The following is a 25,508-nucleotide window of genomic DNA, read 5'->3' on the forward strand; positions in this document are numbered from 1 at the left end:
GGAGAAGAGCACAGGACTACATCTCCCATAAGCCCTCACAGGGCAAGGCCCCAACTATTCCGCCCCTAATACCGATCCTTGCCGCATAGCGTAAAGCGCTGAAAGCCCTATGCTGGGAAAAGTGGGCGGTGACAAGCTTGTGTTGGAGGAGGAGGCTGAGGAAAAGGAGAGACCATAGACTTCCACTTCGGCCTAGAGCGCCCTTTAAATTGTTGGGGAGAGGAGGGCGGGAGGGGCCCACCCCGAACTGGCCGCCGGCGGTATCATGGCGTCCCGGAACCCCCCTCCCCAAGGTGAGCAGCCAGGGCCCGAAGTAGTCTCTGGGTCGCGGCCCACAGCTCTCGACCTTGTTACTACGGTGCTGCTCCCTTCCCTTCCATTTTTTTTTTTTTTTTCTGGGGCAGGGTCGCTACACAGCCCCTTTGAGAAACCCCCTCCGAACCAGATGTCTCCCTTCCCTCTTTGTGGAATTTAGCGTGATCCCCCACACCTACCAGGGCCAGACCCTGCCCTGCCCCCACCTCGAGCCCTTCTCCATCTTTCAGCTGTAGGGAGTTTGGTGGGTTGATCGGTGGGTTGCATTTTATTCCTGCTCTGATTTCCTCTTGCTGGGTCCCTGACTTGTCCTTTCATGGGAGGAACAGCCCCTCTCCCCTTTTCCCACGGATGGAAATGCGTTCTGCTCTGACCTTATTCTGATTGGGCGGGCGACCGCCCACTGCTTTGTAATTCAACTGGCCCCTAGCTGCGTGTCCCTCTGCCTTTGGAAAGGAAATGGGGATGCTTTTGCTAGGCCCTTTTCTCTTGAGGCCCTAGTATCAGGGATTGAGTTAATCACGCTGAGTCGTTTCCATCTGGACGTTTTTAGTTGTAGGCCAGACATAACAGCAAGTTGTTATAGGTTTTACGAAAACAATTTGTGAGCTTTTTCTGGCTGTAGATTGATTCAATTTATTTTTTTCCATTTTGTATTTTAAAGACTATGAAAGCGATGACGAATCTTATGAAGTGCTGGATTTAACTGAGTATGCAAGAAGACACCACTGGTGGAATCGAGTATTTGGCTACAGTTCCGGACCTATGGTAGAAAAATACTCAGTAGCTACCCAGATTGTAATGGGTGGTGTGACTGGCTGGTGAGAACATCTTTTTCATTAAATTTCATTGGGAACCTGGCTATTGTCCTTTTGTAAACGAGCCAGTCTCTATACACCTTCAATGGCTGTCCACTTTTAATTCCAGCAGAGCACAACTTTGGGGTTTTTCCCTGACGTAATTGTTTATATCAACCTTCAGACACTCCTTGTTGGATTTTGATAATTTCCCTCTGTCGCAGGTCCACCATTCCCCACCCCCCATCCTTCCCTTTCCTTTGATTCATTATCAAATTTCCAAATGTAGCAATATAATTATAAGTAAACCATTACTTGCCATTTAGTTCTACCAACTGTGAAAACCCCCACTGCAAAATTGGCCTCTATGATTCTATGCTTTATACATAGAAGCATTAATGCTCAGGAAAAGTTATTCATGGTAATGCAGCAGGTTCAATTTTTTTGTGTGCTAGTTCAAATTATGATAGTGCTTTGAAGATATGAGAACATTGCTTCTATATTAGAATTAATGGACTGATGACTTTTTCTGCAATAATATGAAGTACAATAAGGAATAGTTAATGACCCTTAACTAGGCAACAGCTCAGACCATGTGATTGCACACTGTTGTTACCATGTATTCTAATTCTGTTATTTTTTTGGATAAAATATTAACCAGCTAACAAGTGGCAGAACCAGTTCAACTTCTTGAAAAAGGTTGATGACTTTATTTTTGAAGTGCTTAAGTTGTAAGTGCTTTTTTTTTTTCTTTATATTCTAAGGTAAACTCATCTTGTGTTAGAGTATTCACATATTTCCACTGGCATGAGTAAATGATATTTCTTCATGTGTGTTATACATGCACCTTGGAATAATGATGCTCCCTTATGCCTTCTTGTAAATGTTCTTTTATAATTTAAAGCAGACAAAAAGCAGCCATTGTGAAGAATTGCATGACACACAGTCACAGTTTTAATACTGCTTTGTTGAAAAAACGTGCAGTTAGGAGAGAAATTTCAGATGATTCACTGTAGGGTGATTATACCTCTGTCCCTCTTAAGTCAGTTCATAATTATGGTTAGTGAGTGTCATGGCCGAAAGCCCAATGCCAAAAGATATTTTAAATAATTGAGAAATAGAATTCTCAGATGAATAAACATTTTTTTTCTTAATAGACCAAAGCTGGTAAGAAGGCCCATAATTGCAAGGTTTTCTTGAAAAACCTAAAGGCAGAGCAGAAGTTGGTAGCTTTATCGTAGTGACTGATGCCTGCTAGCAGTTGTACACAGCTTGTGGAGCATCCAACCTGGGGTATTGTGGAGACTTGACTACTTGCCTTTATTAATTACTAACTGCTGTATGAGAAACATTCTTGGTAATAAGAATACATACATTTGGATTATCAGTTTTAGCTAAGTATTCAACCCAGGAGCTATGTAATAGTTTGTGGGTGGGTATTTGTTTTTTACATTGATCTGTTTGTGTAGGAAGCACAGATGTGTTCCAGTATATACATGGAGGTCAGAGGACAGCTTGTAGGAGTAAGAACCCTACCATGTGGGGTTTGGGGATCAAACTCAGGTCTTCAGGTTTGATGGCAAATGCCTTTACCTGCTCAGCCATCTCTGACCAGAACTGTATAACTGTATAATAGGACACTTATATTTAAGTGGCTTAATTTTTTTTCTCTTTTTTTTTTTTTTTAGTTTTTGTTTTTATCTCTGGAGTCAAATTCAGTGCCTTGAATTTGGCAGGAAAGCAATGTACCTCTGAGTGATATTGCCAGCTACATAGGTGATTTTTTTGTAATAATTTGGACTGTAGTATAGGTTCAGTGTAGTAAATTTCTGAAATCTTCTTAAGATATAACATTGATGTGATATTGTGGCATAAAAGAAGAACAGTTTATAGGCCTGAACCCAACTTAACAATTCAGACCAATTCAAGACATGAAGGATAGCCTAAGGAGATTATATTTAGCTGTAGGTAGCTGTAGGTTTTTGATCATAAGAAATGAAAACTAGTGTGAGAATAGGTGGTTGCTAGAGACCTAGAGGTCGTGAAGACTATTTCTGATTTGAGAGCATGATCTAGAAACAAGGTTATAAAATCCCAATATTACAGTATGAAGTTAATGATGTCCTTAAGAGTAGAAAGGGCTGGCAAGATGTCTCAGCAGGTAGGCTTGATGCTAAGCTTGGTGACCTGAGTTCTATCCTGAGTTGGAGAAAATCAACTCATACACCTTGTGCTTGGATGTGTATGAATGCTCTTTCTCACATACACACACCAAAAAAATTTAACAAAAGAATAGAAAGCAAAAAACATAATGGTTTAGACATGGAGTATAGAGACCTTTCAGCCAAAGATGAAGAAGGAAGTCTGAGATGAATGTGAAGTGGCAAATGGAGAATAGTACCATTACCTCAGCAACAATTTCTTTGGCTGTGTTTATGTCCCTGTGACATGACTCATAATGAATTAAAGGCCTACTGTGTTCTAGTATGACCTCATCTTACCTAATTACATTAACAATGACCTTATTTTTAAGTAAAGTCTCATGAAGGATACTAATTTGGTGGAGATACTAATTCAGTGCACAAGGCTAGGGTTAGAAATCAGATTCTTTTGTGCAGTTTGGATCTGGACTAGCGAAGGAACTGTGAGTCAGCCCAAGAGGTATAGGCAGACACTCAAAGTTAGATTAGACAAAACAAGCTTAATACAGCTAGGTGAAATGTGGGCAGTGTAATCATAAAAGTGGACTGACTGACACACTAAATAAATGGTTCAAGGATTAAAGGGACACCAGGAAGTGTAATGGTGTTAAATGGTGTGTTTAAGATGATAACCAGATTAAAGCTGTTAAATGGAATTAATAATAAGTGGTGAGTTTAGGGCAAGATCCCACCCATATAAGCTTCCTAAAAGAATTAAAGAACAGTATAGCTTCAGTCCTGGTACATGCCTTTAATCACTTTAGGAGTAGCCTTTATTTACAGCACACAGGAGACAGAGGTATTCGGAACTCTGAGTTCAAGGTCAGCCTGGACTCCAGAGCAAGCTCCAGGATAGATAAAGGAAAGGAAAGCTTTTCATAGGCAGAGCTGGGCAGGAATCTGAGCTATTAAAAGCTCAAATAAAGATGAGGGTGCATTTGAAATTAACTGGGTTGGATCTGGTTTGGGTAGAGTTACTGTTGGCCAGATGTATGGAACACCTAGACTACATTAAGCAAAACAAACAAATGACATACTGTGGGAAATTTCAGTTTACACAAATGTAGGTGTATAATGAACCCAAGTATGCATGATTGGTTTCAGTAGCTGCTCTTTTTTTTTTTTTCCTTTTATGTCTTCCCATTCTATCCTTCACTTTGCTGCAAATCTCAGACAATGTAGAATGTGCATTTTTAACTACCCTGTATGATTGAAGGAAAACACTTAATGTTTCTGACTAGGTAAAGGAAACTATCAAAAGAAATGGGAAGACATTAAGCTTTATTAGGAAAGCAATAAAATGTAGATGAAATTTAGTGCATCACTTATTGTTCTCATCTTTTGTTATTTCTGTCATTAAAGGTGTGCAGGATTTTTATTCCAGAAGGTTGGAAAACTTGCAGCAACTGCAGTAGGTGGTGGTTTTCTTCTCCTACAGGTATGTTAGACTCTTACGTACTTCTGCTTATATAGGTAGCCCATAAGAACAGAGAATGTTAAATTTACCCATTTCATTTCTGTTTATTTCAATAGAAGGTAGAGTTTTTCCTTTAGGCATTAGTTTGTGGAAAAACCGTAATGAGTTTTGAAAGCTTGCATCTGTCATAAAAGAAAACAAGTAAAATATTTCTTGATTCTCTAATGTATGTGTAGTGTGATGTGATATCAACTATTAAAAAAGGTGTGGTTGCATATATCCATCATCCCAGCTACTCGAGAGGCTGAGGCAGGAAGACCACAAGTCCAAAGCAGGACATAGTATTCAAAGGAAACCAAATAGAGCTGGGGCAATAGCTTATGGATTCTATGGTTATGGTTATGGATTTGTATAACCAAGTCTGGTTCATAGATCACACTGTGCATACATTATAGTTTTTCCATAAACTAATGCCTAGTTATATCAAGAGCTGAATACCTATTAACATTGTGTGACTTTTTGTTTAAATTGAAGAAACAGAGCCAGGTATGGTGGCATAGGCCTGAAATCCCAGTATTCAAAAGGCTACAAGGTTAACACAGAAGAAACTATCTACTTATGTACTGAGACTTTAGAGGGAAAGACAGAAAGGAAGAGGCAGAAAGTGGAAAATTAAAGTTTAAAAATTTCCATAATCTCATCCACAATCATATTTCTGAGACAGGTGGATTAAAATTTTAATTTTGTTCATCCCCTTTCAGGCATCAAAATGCTTTGCTATTAAAGAATGAGGATATTATATTCATGTCTGTTTGGTATGTATTTTCCTCAAAATAGCATTTTCTGAGGAATATCAAATATAGTAAATCTCAAAATTGAAAGTCTCTGGGAATGAATGTTACCAACTGTTTTAAAGATACAGATTATTGTTGGCCATACCAGATTTAAGAAATGATTGCTGTTCAGAGCAACCAAAATGTGACTTTAGTACCTAAGCCAATGATCCTGTGACCACCAACATAGTCATCATAAGTACAAAGAGATAGTATTTATCTGAATTAAGCACTGAATTAAGCACTGACGTAAGTCATTTCCTTGCCAGCTGTTTTAAGGCTATATTTTCTATTAATAATAGTATTATGAGTAATATTTCCTGTGGAAGAGGTAAAATATTGCAATTAATTTCTAAATTTGGTCTTTTGGATGTATGTTAGTATTTCTACAGGAGAGAATTTTATCTAAATTAATTAGTATAGAATCAAGGGCATATTCAGTCTACCAGTATTTTGAAAACTGAGTTTCATTTCTTTTCAGTGTAAGGGGTACTAGATTAAAGCAGAATTGAATTGTGTGCCTATTTTAATATAATTTTGCATATTAGCCTCTCAGAAGTCTATTTCCGTCTATTCAGTATTCACTCTTCAAACCCAAATTTTATCATTGTTCCTTCCTACTTTTCCAAGCTTGGTATTTTGAAGTCTCTAAGGCAGAAGGGCATAGGTCCTGTCTGTATCAAACCACTTTCACCCACATATATAATTATTCTTGAAAACACAGGAGAAACCTTAAAGAAAAACCAGAGAAAGAAATGACTTTTAAGCTAATTCCATCTTTTATAACATTTGCTTATAATTAGAGATAAGTATTAGTTTGGGTTGGGATATAAAGCTTTGCTAGTAACAATATTAAATGTTTTTCAGTAGATAGTTATCATATTGCTCTCTTAAAATAGACCTTGAAGCTGGTCTGAGAACAGTAGTATTTATTACTAACAAAGCATAGCCTATTACAGATTTCTCCACTACCCTTGCTTAACTTTAAGAAAGTAGACAATTATATATGAGTATTTCATCCTTTTAAAAAAAGTTATATATGCCTGTAAATAAGGGACATATATTTGTTTTAATTTTATTTTATTTTATAAAAAAATTATTCACTTTACATCCCAATTATAGTCCCCTCTCAGTCCCACCCTTCCTCCATCTTCCCTCTGTCCCTGTCACCTAGTCCTCAGAAAGGAGGAGCCCTCCTCCCCAGTCATCTAACCACAGGCTATCAAGTCTCATTAGGACTGCTTGCATTCTCTTCCTCTGTGGCCTGGCACACCACCACCACCACCAGGGGGAAGTGATCAAAGAGGGGGAATCAGAGTCTATGTCAGAGACAGCCCCTGTTCTCCTTACTAGGGATCCACATGGTGACTCAGCTGCCTATCTGAGCAGGGGATCTAGGTCCTCTCCATGCATGGTCCTTGGTTGGTGCATCAGTCTCTGCAGGTCCTTCTGGGCCCAGATTTATTGGCTCTGTTGGTCTTTGTGGAGCTCCGGGACAGATACTTGTATAGGGCTGTTGACAGATTAATCTTTTGCCTCCTTTGACCCTATTTTTCCCCTCCCTTGAAGGAACTGCTTTAACTTCTCACAGAACCTTTTTCCCGAGTTGATTGATGAGGTTTTGATATTTCTGCTGCAGGAGTTCACTATTGGCATCACATTATAGAATAGTCACAGTTAATTTTTGAGTTGTCCTGTTCTATTTCCACCTATCCCTACATTACATACCTGAATGCTTCTGTCCCTTTCCCATACCCTCCAGCCCCATCTTGAATTTATTTCATAGTTGTATAAGCTTACCTATGGTTAAGTGAATTTCTTGAATGTATTTGTTTCCCTTCTCATATCCTTCCAGATTATCTCTACCTCCACACCCATCCAACTCTATACCTTCTTTCTCTCTTTTGAAAACCAATAGAGAAATAAAAAGCATACAATCAATAATAATAATAATAATAATAATAATAATAATAATAATAATAATAATAATAATAAAAGACACTTTATTTTTAAAGCAGAAAAAGTACCAGAAACACTGGGAAGGTTTGGGTCCTTATTTCCTATAAAAAGTTTGGGATATTTTTTCTTTTGATGTACTCCTTTGTCTGAATCTTTTCTTGTGGGAGTATGCATTAGCTAGGCTGTTCAGTGCTCAGGGGAGAGCTGTCCCAGGCTCTTCTGTCCTGTTTGTTTTCTAGGCCTTAAATACATCAATTATCAGGGGATTTCCCTTTCAGTACTATTCCGATGTTCCCTTTGCTTTGTCTTGGGTTGTTTCCTGTATCTTACATTGTCTTGGTTTCTTATTTTCCAGAGACATATCTTACCAATATTGCGTCTTCAAGTTACTTGTAGAGAAAATAAGCATGGGTGGCATAATATTTGAGATTTTGCATGTCTGAATATTTCATTTTCTTTCACATTTGAGTAATAATTTAGCTGGGTTTAGATATTGCTGCGTTGTCTTCCTAATTCAGTGTTGCCAATAAAAGTCTAAAGCAGTTCTAATGCCTGACTTCCCCCTTCACACCTTCCAGGAAATGCTTAGAAGATTTATGTGTGTGTGTGTGTGTGTGTGTGTGTGTGTGTGTGTGTGTGTGTGTGTGTGTGTTCTGGTTTATAGTCTTTGCTTTGGGCTTGTTCTAACACACTATGATCTCTTTTAGTTCATAAATACTTATGATATTAGCTACTAACAAGTTCCTGCTCTTTGTGTGTTCTCATCACTGCTCCACCACTATAATTCCTATGATATGGATCTCCTGGACTGGCTTTCTAATTGTCATAGCTTATCTTTATTATTTTGTAGGTCTGTCTTTTTGGTTTACTTTCTAGTAGAGATCTTCACCTTAATTTCATAGCTGAGTTTTTCATTTCTATTTAGTTATGTCTTTTATTAATTTATTGATAATGAGAATTCAACTTAGTCCTTATGCATACTAGACAAGCATTCTATCACAGAGCTGCATGTAGCTAAAGCTATTTTACTTAAATTTTTTATTCCTATGAATTATTTATGATTATTTAAAGAGGTTCAGGTGGTAGACTGTATTTATATGATATTGACCCTCCTGAATCCCATATCTGTTGTGGAGTAGAAAATTAGCATCTATGGAAGCCATTTTAACCGCTTGTATATAACCCATGAAGATAGGAAGAAGTTGTGTGTTCTGATACTTTGTCTAATTTGAATTGAAGACAAAAGGTTCTTAAAAGTGGCAGGGGATGAAATTTTTTAAATTGCCAGATGCTTGTTTGAAGTAACTGCCTTTATAGGCTACAAATGAGTGTTAGTTCAAGTGGTCTACCATGCATGAAGGAATTCAAGTGTAGGAAACATGATGAGTTGTCTCAGAAATAGAAAAAGAACTGAAGACTTGTCTCTTTTCCATTTATTAATTTATTGTTTTTATTTATTAATTATTATTTATTTATTATTTATTATTTATTAATTTATTATTTTTCCATTTATTAAATTCTACCAGTATGGGCTTAGTTTTTTTATTTCATATTTTGGGTTAAAGTTTAATACCATTTTCTTGCTCAAACTGTTCTAGATTTAGCCATGGGAAGCTTTTACAGTTGTGTAGTATTCTCTGCTTATCATGGCTCATGTTATTCTTTACTTACATATTTATTGTGTGTGACCATATGTCTGTGTGGTGTATGCATATGTGTAGGCTTACTCATTCATGTCTGTGTATATGCCGCCTGGAGGTTGTCTTTCTCTTGCCACCTTATTTCCTGAGACAGGATTTCTCACTGAACATGGAGTTTGATATTTCTGCTAGACTGGCTTGCTATTGAGCCCTAAGAACTCACCTGTCTCCACCCCTACTGCTTGCACTACAAGTGTATGTCACCACATCCTGCTTTCATGTCAGTACTAGGGATTACATTCAAGTTTTCATGCTTATATAGCAGACCCTTTGCCCACGAATCCAATTTCCCAGCCTGCCTGCCTGCCTATTTTGATTTATTTTCTTATTTTCTTCCTTCCCTCCCTTCTCCCTCCCTCCTGCTTTTTTTTTTTTTAATTATGATATTAGGGTCAAACACAGGACCTGTACATCCTTGCTTAGGCAAATGCTTTACCATTCACTGAGCTACATTTTCAGCTCTTCTTTTGTTTTAAAACCTCTTCCTACTGTTTTTACTTCCCTAATTTTTGTGTTTGGTTGGTGGTTTTGTTTTGCAGTGTTACAAATTAAATGTTCTAGACAAGTTGTTAACCACCGCGAAGTGTGCCCCTCCCCTTCCTTACTTGTTTATTTTGGTCTCCTGTTTTCATATTAAAAGCCTTCCTTCCTTTGTGCCTTCCTTTGATGCATCGTTGTTCAAATTAAGAACTAGGCACTAAAATTTGATATAATACTAAATCCGTAATGAGACTTTTATTTTGGGAGATATAACTGGGTAAGAAAAAAATTTCTGAAGACCTGAAATTGGGAGTTGGGGAGTCTTCCAAGTGGAATAGCTAGTTGGATCATTTATGGTTAGGCTCACAAACAGAAAGCCCCATTTCCCTCATACAGCTTTCAAGCAGAAACAAATCTTTATCTGAAAGCTTGGTGCTGTTTTTTTGTTGTTGTTGTTATTTTGTTTTGTTTTTTAATTCTTGTGGTTCTAGGGATTTAACCCATGATGTCCTGTATGCCACATAAGCACTGTACCACTGAGCCATATCCTTAGCTCCTTATTTTTAATGGAGACACATTTATTGTAATAAAGCCACTTTACTTAATTTCATTAAATATTGAAATACTGTAGGAAAGTCAAATATAGTTCAAAGAGTGGTGGTCATTGTCCCACTTCCCCTCCAGTCTGCTGGTTTGCATTTTTTATAGTTATGTAGATAAGTTGGAAGTGAACAAGACTAAATTGGGTTCTGTATGGTCAGTTCTGAGGAAGCACTTGCCTGTTATGTTTAATGTTCTTGAATCTCACTGGGAACAGAGAACTCATCCTTGATCATTGCACTGAAGCATGTTGCTCAGTTCAGGCTGGGATGTCTCTTCAGTGGTAGTGGGTCATAGCCATATCAAGTGGAGACCATCTCACTAGGAAACATGATAGGACCTTCTGGGATTCTGTAGCCCAGTCACTTTGTTCAAGTGTTCTTTGAACCAGTTTGGTTAACACAACTTTGGAAATTTTGTGTTTATTCGTGGTCTTTGTTATCATCTACCCAGTATTTCTCAGTAATCTTTTTACATGACATTATCTGTTACTAGGGATACAGAGATTTAAAGTTGGGAGAGAGAGATATTGGCAAACAAATTTAGTCATGTGGTTGAGGCCAAACTGGATGGGTGCCCATGGGTGTGGTGAGAGCTCAGGAAAAAGCTTCAATTGCTTGGAGGTGTTGAGAAGGGTAACCCAGAGAGACATTGATGTCCCAACTGTCTCAAGGCTCATCATCCCCCTGCAGCTGTGATATTCTTCTTCCAGAGTGTCTAAACAATCCTTTTCTCAAAAAAGGTAGATTTACTGGTTTTGGTAGCAAATGCATTTTTTGTACTTAGGATACATAGAATTACATTTGTGAACATATATTTTATCTGTATGATTAGATGGCATCCATTTTTCAGTTGTACAGTTGGAATACATAAGCAGTCACTCTGCGGGTGAATTTATTTATTTTTTTTAATTTTTCTTAATTACAGTTTATTCACTTTGTGTCCCAGCTGTAGCTCCCTCCCCCATCCCTTCCCAATCCCACCTTTCCTCCCTCCTCTTCTCCTGTGCCCCTTCCCCAGTCCAGTGATAGGGGAGGAACTCTTCCCCTTCCATCTGACCATAGTCTATGAGGTCTCATCAGGACTGGCTTCTTTGTCTTCCTCTGTGGACTTGTAAGGCTGTTCCCCCCTCAGGGGAAGGCCATCAAAGAGCCAGCCCATGAGTTCATGTCAGAGATGGTCCCTGTTCTTATTATTGGGGATCCCTCTTGTTCACTGAGCTGCCTTGAGCTACTTCTTTGCAGGGGTTCTAAGTTATCTCCATGCATGATCCTTGTATGGAGTATCAGTCTCAGAAAAGACCTCTGTGCCCAGATTTTGGTTCTGTTGCTTTCCTTGTGGAGGTCCTCTTCCCTCCAGGTTCTTCTATCTCCCCCTTCTATGATAAGATTCCCCACACTCTGCTAAATTTTGGCTATGAATCTCACAATATGTTTTGATACCTTGCTTGGTAGAGTTGTCAGAGGCCCTCTGTGATTGGTTCCTGTCCTGTTCCCTGTTTTCTCCCTTTTCTGATGTCCATCTCTTTTGCCTTTCTGAATGAAGATTGGGCTTCTTCCCAGGGTCCTCCTTAGGTGTGCAGGTTTTAAGATGATTATCCTATATTATATGTTTAATATCCACTTATGAGTGAATATATACCATGTGTGTCTTTCTGCTTTTGGGATACCACACTCAGGATGATCATTTCTAGATCCCACCATTTACCTGCAAACTTCAGGATCTCTTTGTTTTTAAGTGCTGAGTACTACTCCATTGTGTAAATGTACCACAATTTCTGTATCCATTCCTCAACCGAGGGACATCTGATTTATTCCAAGATTCTGGCTATTACAAATCAAGCTGCTATAAACATGGTTGAATAAATGTCCTTACTGTATACTTGAACATCTTTTGGATATATGCATAGGAATAGTATAGCTGGGTCTTGAGGTAGCACTATTCCTAATTGTCTGAGAAAGCATCAGATCAATTTCCAAAGTGGTTGTACAAGTTTACATCACCACCAGCAATGGAGTAGGGTTCCTCTTTCTCCACATCCTCTCCAGCCTATGATGACACTTGAGTTTTTGTTCTTAGCTGTTCTGATGGGTATAGGGTGAAATCTCAGGGTTATTTTGATTTGACATTCCCTGATGACTAAGGGTGTTGAATATTTACGTGTTTCTCTGCCATTCAATATTCCTCTATTGAGAATTCTCTGTTTAGTTCTGTACCCCATTTTTTAATTGGATTACTTGATTTGTTGCTGTTTAACTTCTTAAGTTCTTTATATATTCTGGATATTAGCTCTCTGTCAGATACAGGGTTGATGAAGATCCTTTCCCAATTGGTAGGCTGTCGCTTTGTTCTGATGACAGTGTCCTTTGCTTTACGGAAGCTTTTCAGTTTCATGAGGTCCCATTTTTTATTTTTTTTTAATTTTTTAATTACATTTTTATTTTTTTATATTAATGACAGTTTATTTACTTTGTATCCCAGCTGTATCTCCCTTCCTCATTCACTCCCAATACAACCCTCCCTCCCTCATTTCCTCCCTGCCCCTCTTTAAGTCCACTGATAGGGGAGATCCTCCTCCCCTTCTATTTGACCCTAGCTTATCAGGTCTCAAGAGGACTGGCTGCAATGTCCTCCTCTGTGGCCCAGCTAGGCTGCTCATCCCTAAGGGGTTGGGGGGGAGGTCAAAGAACAAGCCACTGAGTTCATGTCAGAGACAGTCCCTCTTCCCCTTACTAGGGAACCCACTTTGGATACCGAGCTGCGAAGGGCTACATCTGAGCAGTGGTTCTAGGTTATACAACCACTTTGGAAATCAATCTGGCGTTTTCTCAGACAATTAGGAATAGTACTACCAGAAGATCCAGTTATACCACTCCTAGCCATATTTCCAAAACATGCTCAAGTATAAAACAAGGACATTTGTTCAACCATTTTCATAGCAGCTTTTTTTGAAATAGCCAGAATCTGGAAGCAACCCAGATGTCAATCAACAGACATACAAAAATTGTGATACATTTACACAATGGAATACTACTCAGCACTTAAAAACAAAGAAATCATGAAATTTGCAGGCAAGTGGTGGGACCTAGAAAGATCATCCTCAGTGAGGTATCCCAGAAGCAGAAAGACATAGACGGTATATACTCACTTATAAGTGGATACTAGACCTATAAGATAGGATAAACATACTAAAATCTATACACCTAAAGAAGCTAAACAAGAAGGAGGACCTGGGGTAAGATGATCAATCCTCACTTAGAAAGATAAATGGGATGGACATAAGAAGTAGGAGAAAATAAGAAACAGAAGAGGAGTCTACCACAGAGGGCCTACCAGCACACTACCTAGCAGTGTGTCAAAGCTGATGCTGAGAATCATAACCAAACCTTGGGCAGAGTGCAGGGAATCATATGAAAGAAGTGGGAGTTAGTAAGAACTGGAGAGGATAGGTGCTCCACAAGGACCAAATATATCTGGGCACAGGGTTCTTTTCTGAGAATGAGGTCCTATTTATTGATTGTTGATCTTTTAAGCCTGTGCTTTGGGTGTTCTGTTTAGAAAGTTGTCTTTTGTGCCAATGAGTTTAAGGCTCTTCTCCACTTTTTCTTTTAACAGGTTTAGTGTGTCCGTTTTTATATTGAGGTCTTTGATCCACTTGGGTTTTAGCTTCGTGCAGGGTGATAAATAATGGTCTGTTTGCATTTTTCTACATGGAGACATCCAGTTAGACCAGCACCATTTGTTGAAGATGCTACCTTTTTTCATTTGTATGGTTTTGGCATCTTTGTTAAAAATTAGATGTCCATAAGTGTATGGGTTTATTTCTGGGTCTTTTGTTCGATTCCATTGATCCACCATTCTTTTTCTATGCCAGTACTATGCACTTTTTATTACTGTTGCTCTATAGTATAGCTTGAGATCAGGGATGGAGATACCTCCAGAAGATGTTATTGTAGAGCATTGTTTTAGCAATTCTGGGTTTCTTGTTATTCCATATGAAATTGAGAATTTTTCTTTCAATGTCTGTAAAGAATTGTGTTGGTAATTTAATGGGAATTGCACTGAATCTGTAGATTGCTTTAGGTAAGATGGCCATTTTTACTTTGTTGATCCTGCCAAGCCATGAGCATGGGAGATCATTCCATCTTCTGATATCTTCCAATTCTTTCTTCAGACTGAAAGTTTTTTTCATACAAGCCTTTGACTTGCTTGCTTAGAATTACACCAAGGTACTTTATGTCCTTTGTGGCTATTGTGAAGAGAGTTGTTTCCATAATTTCTTTCTCAGCCCTTTGGTCTTTTGAATACAGAACAGCTACTGATTTTTTTTTTCAGTTGATTTTGTATCCAGCCATTTGGCTGAAAGTTTTTATTGGCTATAGAAATTCCCTGGTAGAATTTTTGGGTTCACTCATGTATACTACCATATTATCTGCAAATAGTGATACTTTGACTTCTTTCTTTCCAATTTGTTTCTCCTTTAGTTGTCTTATTGCTCTAGCAAGGACTTCAAGTACTATGTTAAAGAGATATTCAGAGAGTGGGCAGTCTTGCCTTCTCCCCGATTTCAGTGGGATTCATTTAAGTTTCTCTCCATTTTGTTTGATATTGGCTATAGGCTTGCTGTATATTGCCTTTACTATATTTAGGTATGTGCGTTGTATCCCTGATCTCTCTAAGACTTTAAACATGAATGGATGTTGGATTTTTCAAATGCTTTTTTCGCATCTAAGGAGATTATCATGTGATCTTTTTCTTTCAGCTTGTTTATATGATGGATTATATTGATGGATTTCTGTATAATGAACCACTCTTGCATACTTGGGATGAAATCTACTTGGTCATAATGGATGATCTCTTTGATGTGTTCTTGGATTCAGTTTGCGAGTATTTTATTGAGTATTTTTGCATCAATGTTCATAAGAGTGATTGGTCTGAAGCTCTCTTTGTAGGGTCTTTGTGCTGTTGAATATCAAGGTCGCTGTGGCTTCATAGAATGAGTTTGGTAATGTTCCTTCTGTTTCTATTTTGCAATAGTGTGAAGAGTATTGGTGTTACTTCTTTGAAAGTCTGGTAGAATTCTGCACTGAAACCATCTGAGCCTGGGCTTTTTATGGATGGGAGACTTTTCATGAGAGTGTCTTTTTCCTTAGGGGATATAGGACTATTTAATTGATTTACCTGGTCTTGATTCAGCTTTGGCAAGTGGGATTGAAATTGTCCATTTCATTTACATTTTCAAATTTTGTGGCATATAGGCTTTTGAAGAAAGACCTAATGATTGTTTGGATTTCCTCAGTGTCTGTTGTTATGTTTCCCCCTTTCATTTCTGATTTTGTTGATTTGGATAGTATCTCTCTGTCGTTTAGTTAGTTTGGCTAATGTTTTTTCTATCTGGTTGATTTTCTCAAAGAACCAGCTCTTGGTCTCATTGATTCTTTGAATAGTTTTATTTGTTTCTAATTTATTGATTTCAGCCCGGAGTTTGATTATTTCCAGCCCTCTACTCCTCTAGGGTGTCTCTGTTTCTTCTTTTTTTAAGGCTTTCAGGTGAGCCTTTAAGTTGCTTGTTTAAGATGTTTCAAAATTCTTCTTGAAGGCAGTTAGTGCTACGAATTTTCTTCTTAGCACTGCTTTCTTTGTGTCCCATAAGTCTGGGTATGTTGTGCCTTCATTTTCATTGAACTAGTCTAGGAAGTCTTTGGTTTCTTTCTTTATTTCTTCCCTGACCCAGCTATCATTGAGTAGCAAGTTGTTCAGTTTCCATGTGTGTATAAGCTTTTTGCTCTTTCTGTTGTTGTTGAGGTCCAGCTTTAGTCCATGGTGGTTAGATAGGACATAAGGGATTATTTCAATCTTCTTGTATCTCTTGAGGCTTGCTTAGTGACCAAGTATATGGTCTATTTTGGAGAAGGTTCCATGAGGTGCTGAGAAGAAGGTAAATTCTTTTGTATTTGGTTAAAATGTTCTGTATATGTCTGTTAGGTCCATTTGATTCCTGACCTCTGTTAGAGATATTGTTTCTTTGTTTAATTTTTGTTTTGTTGACCTGTCCTTTGTTGAGAGTTTGGTGTTGAAGTCTCCCACTGTTAATGTGTGGGGATCTATGTGTGATTTTTGTTTTGTTAATGTTTCTTTCACACATGTGGGTGCCCTTGTATTTGGGGCATAGATGTTCACAATTGTAATGTCTTCTTGGTAGAATTTTCCTTTGATGAGTATGATATGACCTTCCCCATGTCTTTTGATTAATTTTGGTTGAAAATCTAGTTCATTACATATTAGAATGGCTACTCCTGCTTGCTTCTGGGGTCCATTTGCTTGGAAAACTGTGTTCCGGCTCTTTACTCTCAGGTAATGTCTATCTTTGAGACTCAGATGTATTTCTTGTATACAACAGACTGTTTGATCTTGTTTACGTATCAATTCTGTTGGTCTTGTGTCTTTTTATTGGAGAGTTGAGTCTGTTGATTTTAAAGAAGATTAATGACCGGTTGCTGACAGATGCTTTGATTTTGCTGTTGGTTATGGTAGTGTGTTTGTATGCTTGTCTACTTTTAGTTTTGCTGTAGTGAGGTTATTTTTTTCCTGTGTTTTCCTGAATGTAGACTGTTTTCCTGTGTTCTGTTTTTCCTTCTAGTGTCTTTTGTAATGCTAGATTTGTGGGTAGGTATTGTTTAAATTTGTTTTTGTCATTGAATACCTTGCTTTCTCTAATCTATGATGACTGAGTGTTTTGTTGGATATAGTAGCCTGGGCTGACATCTGTGTTCTCCTAGGGTCTGCATGATATCTGTCCAGGCCCTTCAAATTTTTCATAGTGTCTGTTGAGAAGTCAGGTGTGATTCTGATGGGTTTGCCATTATATGTTACTTGGCTTTTTTCCCTTGCAGCTTTTAGTATATTTTCTTTGTTCTGTATTCTTACTGTTTATTATTATGTGGAGGGAGGATTTTCTTTTCTTGTCTAACTTATTAGGTGTTCTGTAGGCTGCTTGTATGCTTATAGGCCTCTCCTTTAATTTGGGGAAATTTTTTTTCTATGATTTGTTGAAAATATTTTCTGGGCCTTGGAGCAGGGACTCTTCTTTTTCCTGTATTCTTATATTCTTAAGTTTTGTCTTTTCATATTTTCTTGGATTTCTTTCATGGTCTGTGTCAGGAAATTTTTGGATTTAACATTTCCCTGGTGGATACATGGATTTCTTCCATTGTATCTTCCACACCTGAGATTCTTTCTTTCATCTCTTGTAGTGTATTGGTTATGCTTACCTCTGTAGTTCCTGTTTCCTTTCCTCAGTTCTTCCTCTCCATGATTTCCATTTGTGTTTTTTTTTTTAATTTTTCCAATTCTATCTTCAGATCTTGAATCTTTTTGTTGATTTCCTTCACCTGTTTGACTGTATTTTCTTGTATTTCCTTTAGTTCCTTCAGCTGTTTGTTTGGATATTCCTCTGTTTCTTTTATTTCTTTCAATGATTTAATTATTTCCTCTCTAAAGTTTATAAACTGTTTGGCTGCATCTTCCCATTTTTCTCCATGAATGGCTATAATCTGTTTGTCTTTAAATCCTGTATTCCTTTACGGATGGCCATAATCTCTTTGATTTTATCTTTCTCTAATTCTTTATGCATTTTATTTGTTTCCTTTATTATCCTCTTCATAAGCATAGATATAAGGTCATCTTCTTGAATTTCCATTATGCTGGGGTGTCCAGGGCTGTTTGCCCCTGGATAACTAGATTCTGGAGATGTCATTTTGCTCTGTCTTTTGTTGGTTGAGCTTTTATGCTGGCCACTACCCACTGGGCTATCTTAGGTGTTGGCTGTTAGTTTCTGGTGCTTCCTGGAATCCTGTGGTGGGGAGTATCCCCTTGTCAAGAAGATGATTTTTCCTGAAAGAGGCCTCCTCCGCATTTTGGGTATGGTCACTGAATGGCTGGTGTTTCCAGGAATTGCCGTAGCTCATCTCAGGCATATAGATCTGAGATGTGACTGTTGTCTTTGTTAGTCAGGGGGGCTTTCCTCTCACCCATTGAATTTCTGGAGATAGCTGCCCTATTTCTTTGTTTCTTGCTCTGAATTTAGTGAGCTGCTGCTGTTGTTATACTGTTTTCCAGGCACAGCCCTCTTGAAGGACCGGGGAGCCCAGGGGTTTGGTCCGTTTAGTTATGGATAACTGGGTGTCCCTTGGAGCAGTATCTGGGGGCTGATCTTGGGGGTCCCAGGCTTCTGTAAGTCTGAGGTTGGAGTTCTGTGAACCAGTACCAAGTTGTGATCAGTGGCAGGTGAGCACAGCTGTCATGCATGCAGCAAGAGCTAGAGCCTGGCCTGAGGTTGGATCGTGTTTACCCTCCACTGTGGGATTTCCTTCCAACCGGGAGACCCTGTCTGTGGTATTTTGGCTCCACAGTTTTGTGTAGAGTGGAGCGTAATACACACAGGCAGTGGTGACTACAAGCTGACGACTGGGCACCTGCAGGTACCTTGGAACTTTTTCCAAGAACTTTTCCATGTGTGTGGGGTTTTTGGCTGAAAGCCCTAAGCTTGGACCTGCTGATTCCCTGTGAGGTTTTCTCAGGAGAGTGAAACTCAGTCACAATTCTATCTGCGACAGTGTGTCCGGCATGCCGTAGGTCTCTGCTCGGCGACTGAGGTCATAGCTCTGGGCCACTGCTGAGGATCCTGTGCCGGGATGGAGGCCGAGGCTGGCGGTTCAGGGCCCCCGCACTTGGCAGGTGGTTGTGTGCCCACTGGTCCTCCGGACCTTTTTCAGGGATTGACTGGGTGACCTGAGGTCACTCCCGATTGATTCCCATGGGTTTTCCTCTCACCTGGGAATCACAATCGCTGGTGTTTTAGGGCCCAGCGTTCATTCTCCTGGTCGCTGTGCTGACACTGCTTTTGTGCTCTTCAGACACACTGTCCTCCTGGCACCGCCATCTTGAATCTCCATCTCTGTGAGTGAACTTAAAGTTTGTTTTTTTTTTTTTTTTTTTTTTTTTTTTTTTTTTTTTTTTTTTTTTTTGGTTATTTTATCACCAACATGACTCATAGTATAAAGGTTGACTTTTTAAAATATTCATAACCTACAATGGTAAATGGTATTTTTCATATCCAGTACTAGAGTTTTTGCTCAACATTCAGTTGCTCTTGGGAGTAGTATTGTCAACCCAAGTGACATAACTTTGTGTGTGTGTAAGTACACATATATGTGTATATAAATAATAATGTGCATTTTACATCATTTTAGTAAATATTCCTTATAGCCTTTGCAAACATTCTTAGTGTTATTTTTTTCTTATATCATACCACCTGTTCTGTATTGACTTCCCTCCCCACTCCCCAATTATCAGTTGTACCATACACACACATTCCTGTCTCTAGCATACCGCACACATTTGACCCCGTTTTTTCTTAACTGATTTCTGTGGTTAGTCCATGTTATATATTCACACCTGAAGATTTAAAGCTATAAACCACAGATGAGAGAAAAAATGTGGTGTTTGTCTCTCTGGGTCTGGATTACCTCATTCAGCATAATATTTTCTAGTTTTATCTATCTACCTGCAATTTATTTCATTTTTCTTTAAAGCTGAATAGTTTCCCAAAGTATATATATACTACATTTTCATTACCCATTTGCCAGTTGTAGGACTTTTAGATTGTTTCTATTTCCTAGCTCTTGTGAACAGAGAATCAAGGAACTCTTCATAATAGCTCAGGATGGTTGAACAAGTATCTGTGGAGTAGGATGTCGAGTTATTTGGGCATATGCCAGGGAGTGGTCTAGCTGCATCAATTGGTAGAGTTATTTTTAGTTTAGTTTTTTTTTCTTTGAAAATTCTCCATGGTGATGTTCAAAAGAGCTGCATCAATGTGCAATCCCACCAACAGTGAACAGAGGTTTCCTTTTCCCCCACATTGTCTTCTTAAGTAGATTCAGAGCTAGTGAAGCACCTTTATCAGGCTATTTTAGATTTCTTTAATGGCCTGTCAACTGATTACCTTCTGACTGCTAGCTAGTTCACATCTATGTAACTAAAAGGTATTTTTTATTAGTCGTATACTTGGTATAACCTGTCTTTTTAGCTGATTCCCTATTCTAAAATGTATGATAAAAGCATTTATAATAGTTGCAATACAGCTTTTTAAATCTTTCCCAACATGTACTATGTTTTTCTTAACCCAGTGTTCATTACATCTAAGGAGTTAGTTACTATGGTAAATGTCTTTTTTTCTAACTGAGCCAAAGCACACCTAGGAGGAGTGGAGTCATAGGTCTACTTTGTTCAGTGCCTCTTGAATGATTAAATTGGTGAGTCAGCAACAGTTTCTTACTTACAAGCTCCAGGGATTCCTGGAAATCTAAATGGCCTTCTACTTCTTAGATAATAGTAATTTTTATTGAATATTTACAGGTTGCCAGTCACAGTGGCTATGTGCAGATCGACTGGAAGAGAGTTGAAAAAGATGTAAACAAAGCAAAAAGACAGATTAAGAAGCGAGCGAATAAAGCAGCACCTGAAATCAACAATATAATTGAAGAAGTAAGACAATGAACAGTTTTCCCTTCTGTTTTTTTTTTTTTTTTTTTTTTTTTTTTTTTTTTTGTAATAGGTTTCAGTAGAAAACATGGCTCGTGATTGCATTGTTTTAATGATGTTTGAGTCAGGCATAATTACTCATACCTATAATCTCAGCACTTTGAGAGACTGAGTCGGGAGGATTGTCGTGAAATATAGAACAGCTTACAAGCCAGAGCTACAAAATAAAACTGAATTTTAAGAAAGCAAAACAGACAGCAAACAATCAAAAAACAACAAATGAAAATAATTGGGAATGTTATTTATCTTGAGTTCAATAATTAAGAGGTATTTAAAATTTGTGCATTTTTATTGTTAAAAATAAAGTTTACTATAATTAAGTATACAATTCAGAGGCATTTTGTACATCCATGCTTCTGTACAATCTACTACTTACCATTATCCATTTGCAATAACTTAGAAAATAATTTTATTAGCTACTATTTCTTCAAAATTCCCCTCTCCTTAGCCTCTATTTTCCTTTGGGACTCTTAGAGTGTCCATAATCAGAATTGTGCATTTGTCCTTTTGTTGTCTTATTTTATGCACTGTAATATTTCAAGTTTCATCTACACTGTAGCATAATTAAGAGTATTTTTATTGACACTTTGATTTTCAGGCAACAGAATTTATCAAGCAGAACATTGTGATATCCAGTGGCTTTGTGGGAGGCTTTTTGCTAGGCCTTGCATCGTAAGGACTTGAAGGCTCTATCTTAGTGGATTCAACAGTGAGAAAAGAACTGGTGGCAGCAGGATGATCTCTCAGTGGCATATGCCACCAGAATCTCCAGAGTAAGGAACAACCAGCTGGACAATTGCAAATGCAAAAGCTTAGCATTTTGTCACCGGAAGCTTGGCAAGCTAGTATCTGCTGTAAGACAACCTATGTGGTGTGTAAACAATAGTATTCTTGAGAAAACCATGGCTTTTGCTATTTTTTATTTACATGTGTTTAGAAACTAGCCTATGATTTTCATCACTGGATACATTGAAGTAAGAAAAAGCTATTATGTGTACTGTCCAATGAATTATTACCCTGTCTTATTTTAAAAGTTCTTTGTGCTTTACTGTATAGTGCCAGTAATTAAAAATGTCTTATAGCTTTAATACTGTGGCTGACTTTTTTTTTAAGATGCGTTTGCAATAAACTGAAGAATTATCTTACCCCTTTGTGGAAGTCGACAACAGAATTATTAAGATATTTAACTCTTCTGATGTATTAATTTTTAGTTTTTCCCTCCTGTTTATTTTGCTTATGTAGTAATCTCTACATTAAAGAAGGCTTTTATTATGAAATACTACATGCCTAAAAACCCCTTTTCTTCCTTAATTTCTACAGTTTTTAAAATGTCTTGTTGTATGTTCTAGGTTTTTGGGTTTGTTTGATTTATTTATCCATGATAGCCTTGATAGAACTAATTTGAGAGTATGTTTGGTCACTGATACATTTTATTAACTTTTTAAATACATCTTATTTTTTTTACATCTCATTTTAATTCTGAAAATTTTTACTCATTATTTTAGCATCTTCACCAAAAGGTGGATTGCTTTAAAATACTTAATAGTATAATATGAACTTAATGTCTGAAGAACTTACTCTCTTATTTTCTATGCAGTCATAAAATTATAGCTGAAGTATGATTGTTTTCTTTTTTCTTTTTCTTTTTATTAATTAGTTTATTCAGTTTGCCCCCTGTAGCCCCCTCCCTCATCCCCTCCCAATCCCACCTTCCCTCCCCCTCCTCTACCCATATCCCTCCCCAAGTACACTGATAGGGGAGGCCCACCTCTCCTTCCTTCTGATCCTAGTCTATCAGGTCTCATCAGGAGTGGCTATATTGTCTTCCTCTGTGGCCTGGTAAGGCTGCTCCCCCCTCAGGGGTAGGTGATCAAAGAGCAGGCCAATCAGTTCATGTCAGAGACAGTCCCTGTTCCCATTACTATGGAACCCACTTAGACACTGAACTGCCATGGGCTACATCGATACAGGGGTTCTAGGTTATCTCCATGAGTGGTCCTTAGTTAGAGTATCAGTCTCAGAAAAGATCCCTGTGCCCTGATTTTTTTGGTTTTGTTGCTCTCCTTGTGGAGCCCCTGTCCTTTCCAGGTCTTATTATTTCCTACTTCTTTCATAAGATTCCCTGCATTCTGCCCAAAGTTTGGCTATAAGTCTCAGCATCTGCTCAGATACCCTGCAGGGTAGAGACTTTCAGAGGCCTTCTGTGGTAGGCTCCTGTCCTATTCCCTGTTTTCTCCTTCTTCTGATGTCCACCCTTGCCTTTCTGAATGGGGATTGAGCAACTTAGCCAGATTCCTTCTTCTTGAGTAGTTTCTTCGGGTGTACAGATTTTAGTATGTTCATCCTATACTACATATCTAATATCCACTTATGAGTGAGTATATACCCTGTGTGTCTTTCTGCTTCTGGGATAGCTCACTTAGGTTAATCTTTTCCAGTTTCCACCATTTGCCTACAGATTTCATGATTTCCTTTTTTTTTTTTTTTATTGCTGAGTAATATTCCATTGTGGAGATTTACTACAATTTCTGTATCCATTCCTCAACTGAGGGGCATCTGGGTGGTTTCCAGCTTCTGGCTATTATAAATAAGGCTGCTACAAACATTGTTGAACAAATGTCCTTGTTGTATACTTGAGCATGTTTGGATATATGCCTAGGACTGGTATAGCTGAATCTAGAGGAAGTGCTATTCCTAATTTTCTGAGAAAGTGCCAGATTGATTTCCAAAGTGGTTGTACAAGTTTACATTCCCACCAGCAGTAGAGGAGGGTTCCCCTTTCTCCACATCCTCTCCAGCATGTGTTGTCACTTGAGTTTTTGATCTTAGCTATTCTGATGGATGTAAGGTGAAATCTCAGGGTCATTTTGATTTGCATTTCTCTGATGACTAAGGATGCTGAACATTTCTTTAAGTGTTTTTCGGCCATTCAGTATTCCTTTATTGAGGATTCTCTGTTTAGCTCTGTACCCCATATTTTAAATTGGATTAACTGATTCGTTGCTGTTTAACTTCTTGAGTTCTTTATATATTCTGGATATTAGCCCTCTGTCAGATATAGGGTTGATGAAGATCCTTCGCCAATCTGTAGGCTATCGTTTTGTTCTGACAACAGTGTCCTTTGCTTTACAGAAGCTTTTCAGTTTCATGAGGTCACATTTATTGCTAATTGCTCTTAGAGCCTGTGCTGTTGGTGTTCCGTTCAGGAAGTTGTCTCCTGTGCAAATGAGTTCAAGGCTCTTCCCACTTTTTTTTTTTCTAACCAGTTTAGTGTGTCTGGTTTTATATTGAGATCCTTGATCCCCTTGAAATTTAGTTTTGTGCAGGGTGATAAGTATGGATCTATTTGCTTTGTTCTACATGTGTACATCCAGTTAGACCAGCACCATTTGTTGAAGATGCTGTCTTTTTTCCATTGAATGGTTTTGGCATCTTTGTCAAAAACCAGGTTTCCATAAGTGTGTGGATATATTTCTGGGTCTTCCATTCGATTTCATTTGTCCACAGGTTGGTTTCTATGCCAGTACCATGCAGTTTTTATTATTGTTGCTCTATAGTACAACTTGAGATCAGGGATGGAGATAACTCTAGAAGATCTTTTATTGTACAGATTTTTTTTTTTAAGCAATTCTGGGTTTCTTGTTATTCCATATGAAGTTGAGAATTTTTCTTTCAAGGTCTGTAAAGAATTATGTTGGTATTTTGATGGGAATTTCATTGAATCTGTAGATTGCTTTTGGTAAGATGGCCGTTTTTACTTTGTTAATCCTGCCAAGCCATGAGCATGGGAGATCTTTCCATCTTCTGATATCTTCTTCTAATTCTTTCTTCAGAGACTGGAAATTTTTTTTCATACAAGTCTTTGACTTGCTTGGTTAGGTTCACATGGAGGTACTTTATGTCCTTTGTGGCTATTGTGAAGGGTATTGTTTCCCTTATTTGTTTCTCTGCCCTTTGATCTTTTGAATACAGAAAGGCTGCTGATTTTTTTGAGTTAACTTTGTATCCAGCCACTTTGCTGAAGTTGTTTATTAGCTGTAGGAGTTCCCTGATATAATTTTTGGGGACACTCTGGTATACTACCATATCATCTGCAAATAATGATACTTTGACTTCTTCCTTTCTAATTTGTATCTCCTTGATCTCCTTTAATTGTCTTATTGCTCTAGCAAGGACTTCACTACTATGTTGAAGATATGTGTAGAGAGTGGGAAGCATTGCCTTCTCCCTGATTTCAGTGGGATAGATTTCAGTTTCTCTCCATTTAGTTTGATATTGGTTATAGGCTTCCTGTATATTGTTTTTGCTATGTTTAGGTATGTGCCTTGTATCCCTGCTCGCTCCAAGACTTTAAACATGAATTTGTGCTGGATTTTGTTAAATGCTTTTCAGCATCTAAGGAGAGTATCATGTGGTTTTGCTCCTTCAGTTTGTTTATATGGTGGATTACCTTGATGGATTTTTATGTATTCAACCACTTCTGCAAGTCTGGGATGAAGCCTACTTTGTCATGGTTGATGATATCTTTGATGTGTCCTTGTATTTGGTTTGCAAGTTTTGTTTTGTTTTTTTTTTTTTTTTTTTTTGTTTTTTTTTTTTTT

General features: G+C 38.0%; 1 protein-coding gene across 1 annotated transcript; it reads left to right on the forward strand.

The window, feature by feature from the left end:
• The first annotated feature begins 144 nt into the window (after nucleotides 1-144).
• Fundc1 (FUN14 domain containing 1) lies at nucleotides 145-21,995 on the forward strand. The gene is made up of 5 exons (XM_055598266.1): nucleotides 145-293; nucleotides 980-1,136; nucleotides 4,676-4,751; nucleotides 20,722-20,850; nucleotides 21,506-21,995. The coding sequence occupies exons 1-5, from the start codon at nucleotides 266-268 to the stop codon at nucleotides 21,581-21,583; spliced, it is 468 nt and encodes a 155-aa protein (XP_055454241.1). The 5' UTR covers nucleotides 145-265; the 3' UTR covers nucleotides 21,584-21,995.
• Nucleotides 21,996-25,508: the final 3,513 nt, after the last annotated feature.

This window comes from Psammomys obesus, unplaced genomic scaffold, assembly GCF_907164565.1.
Source record: "Psammomys obesus unplaced genomic scaffold, mPsaObe1.curated_primary_1811, whole genome shotgun sequence".
Classification (NCBI taxonomy): Eukaryota; Metazoa; Chordata; class Mammalia; order Rodentia; family Muridae; genus Psammomys; species Psammomys obesus.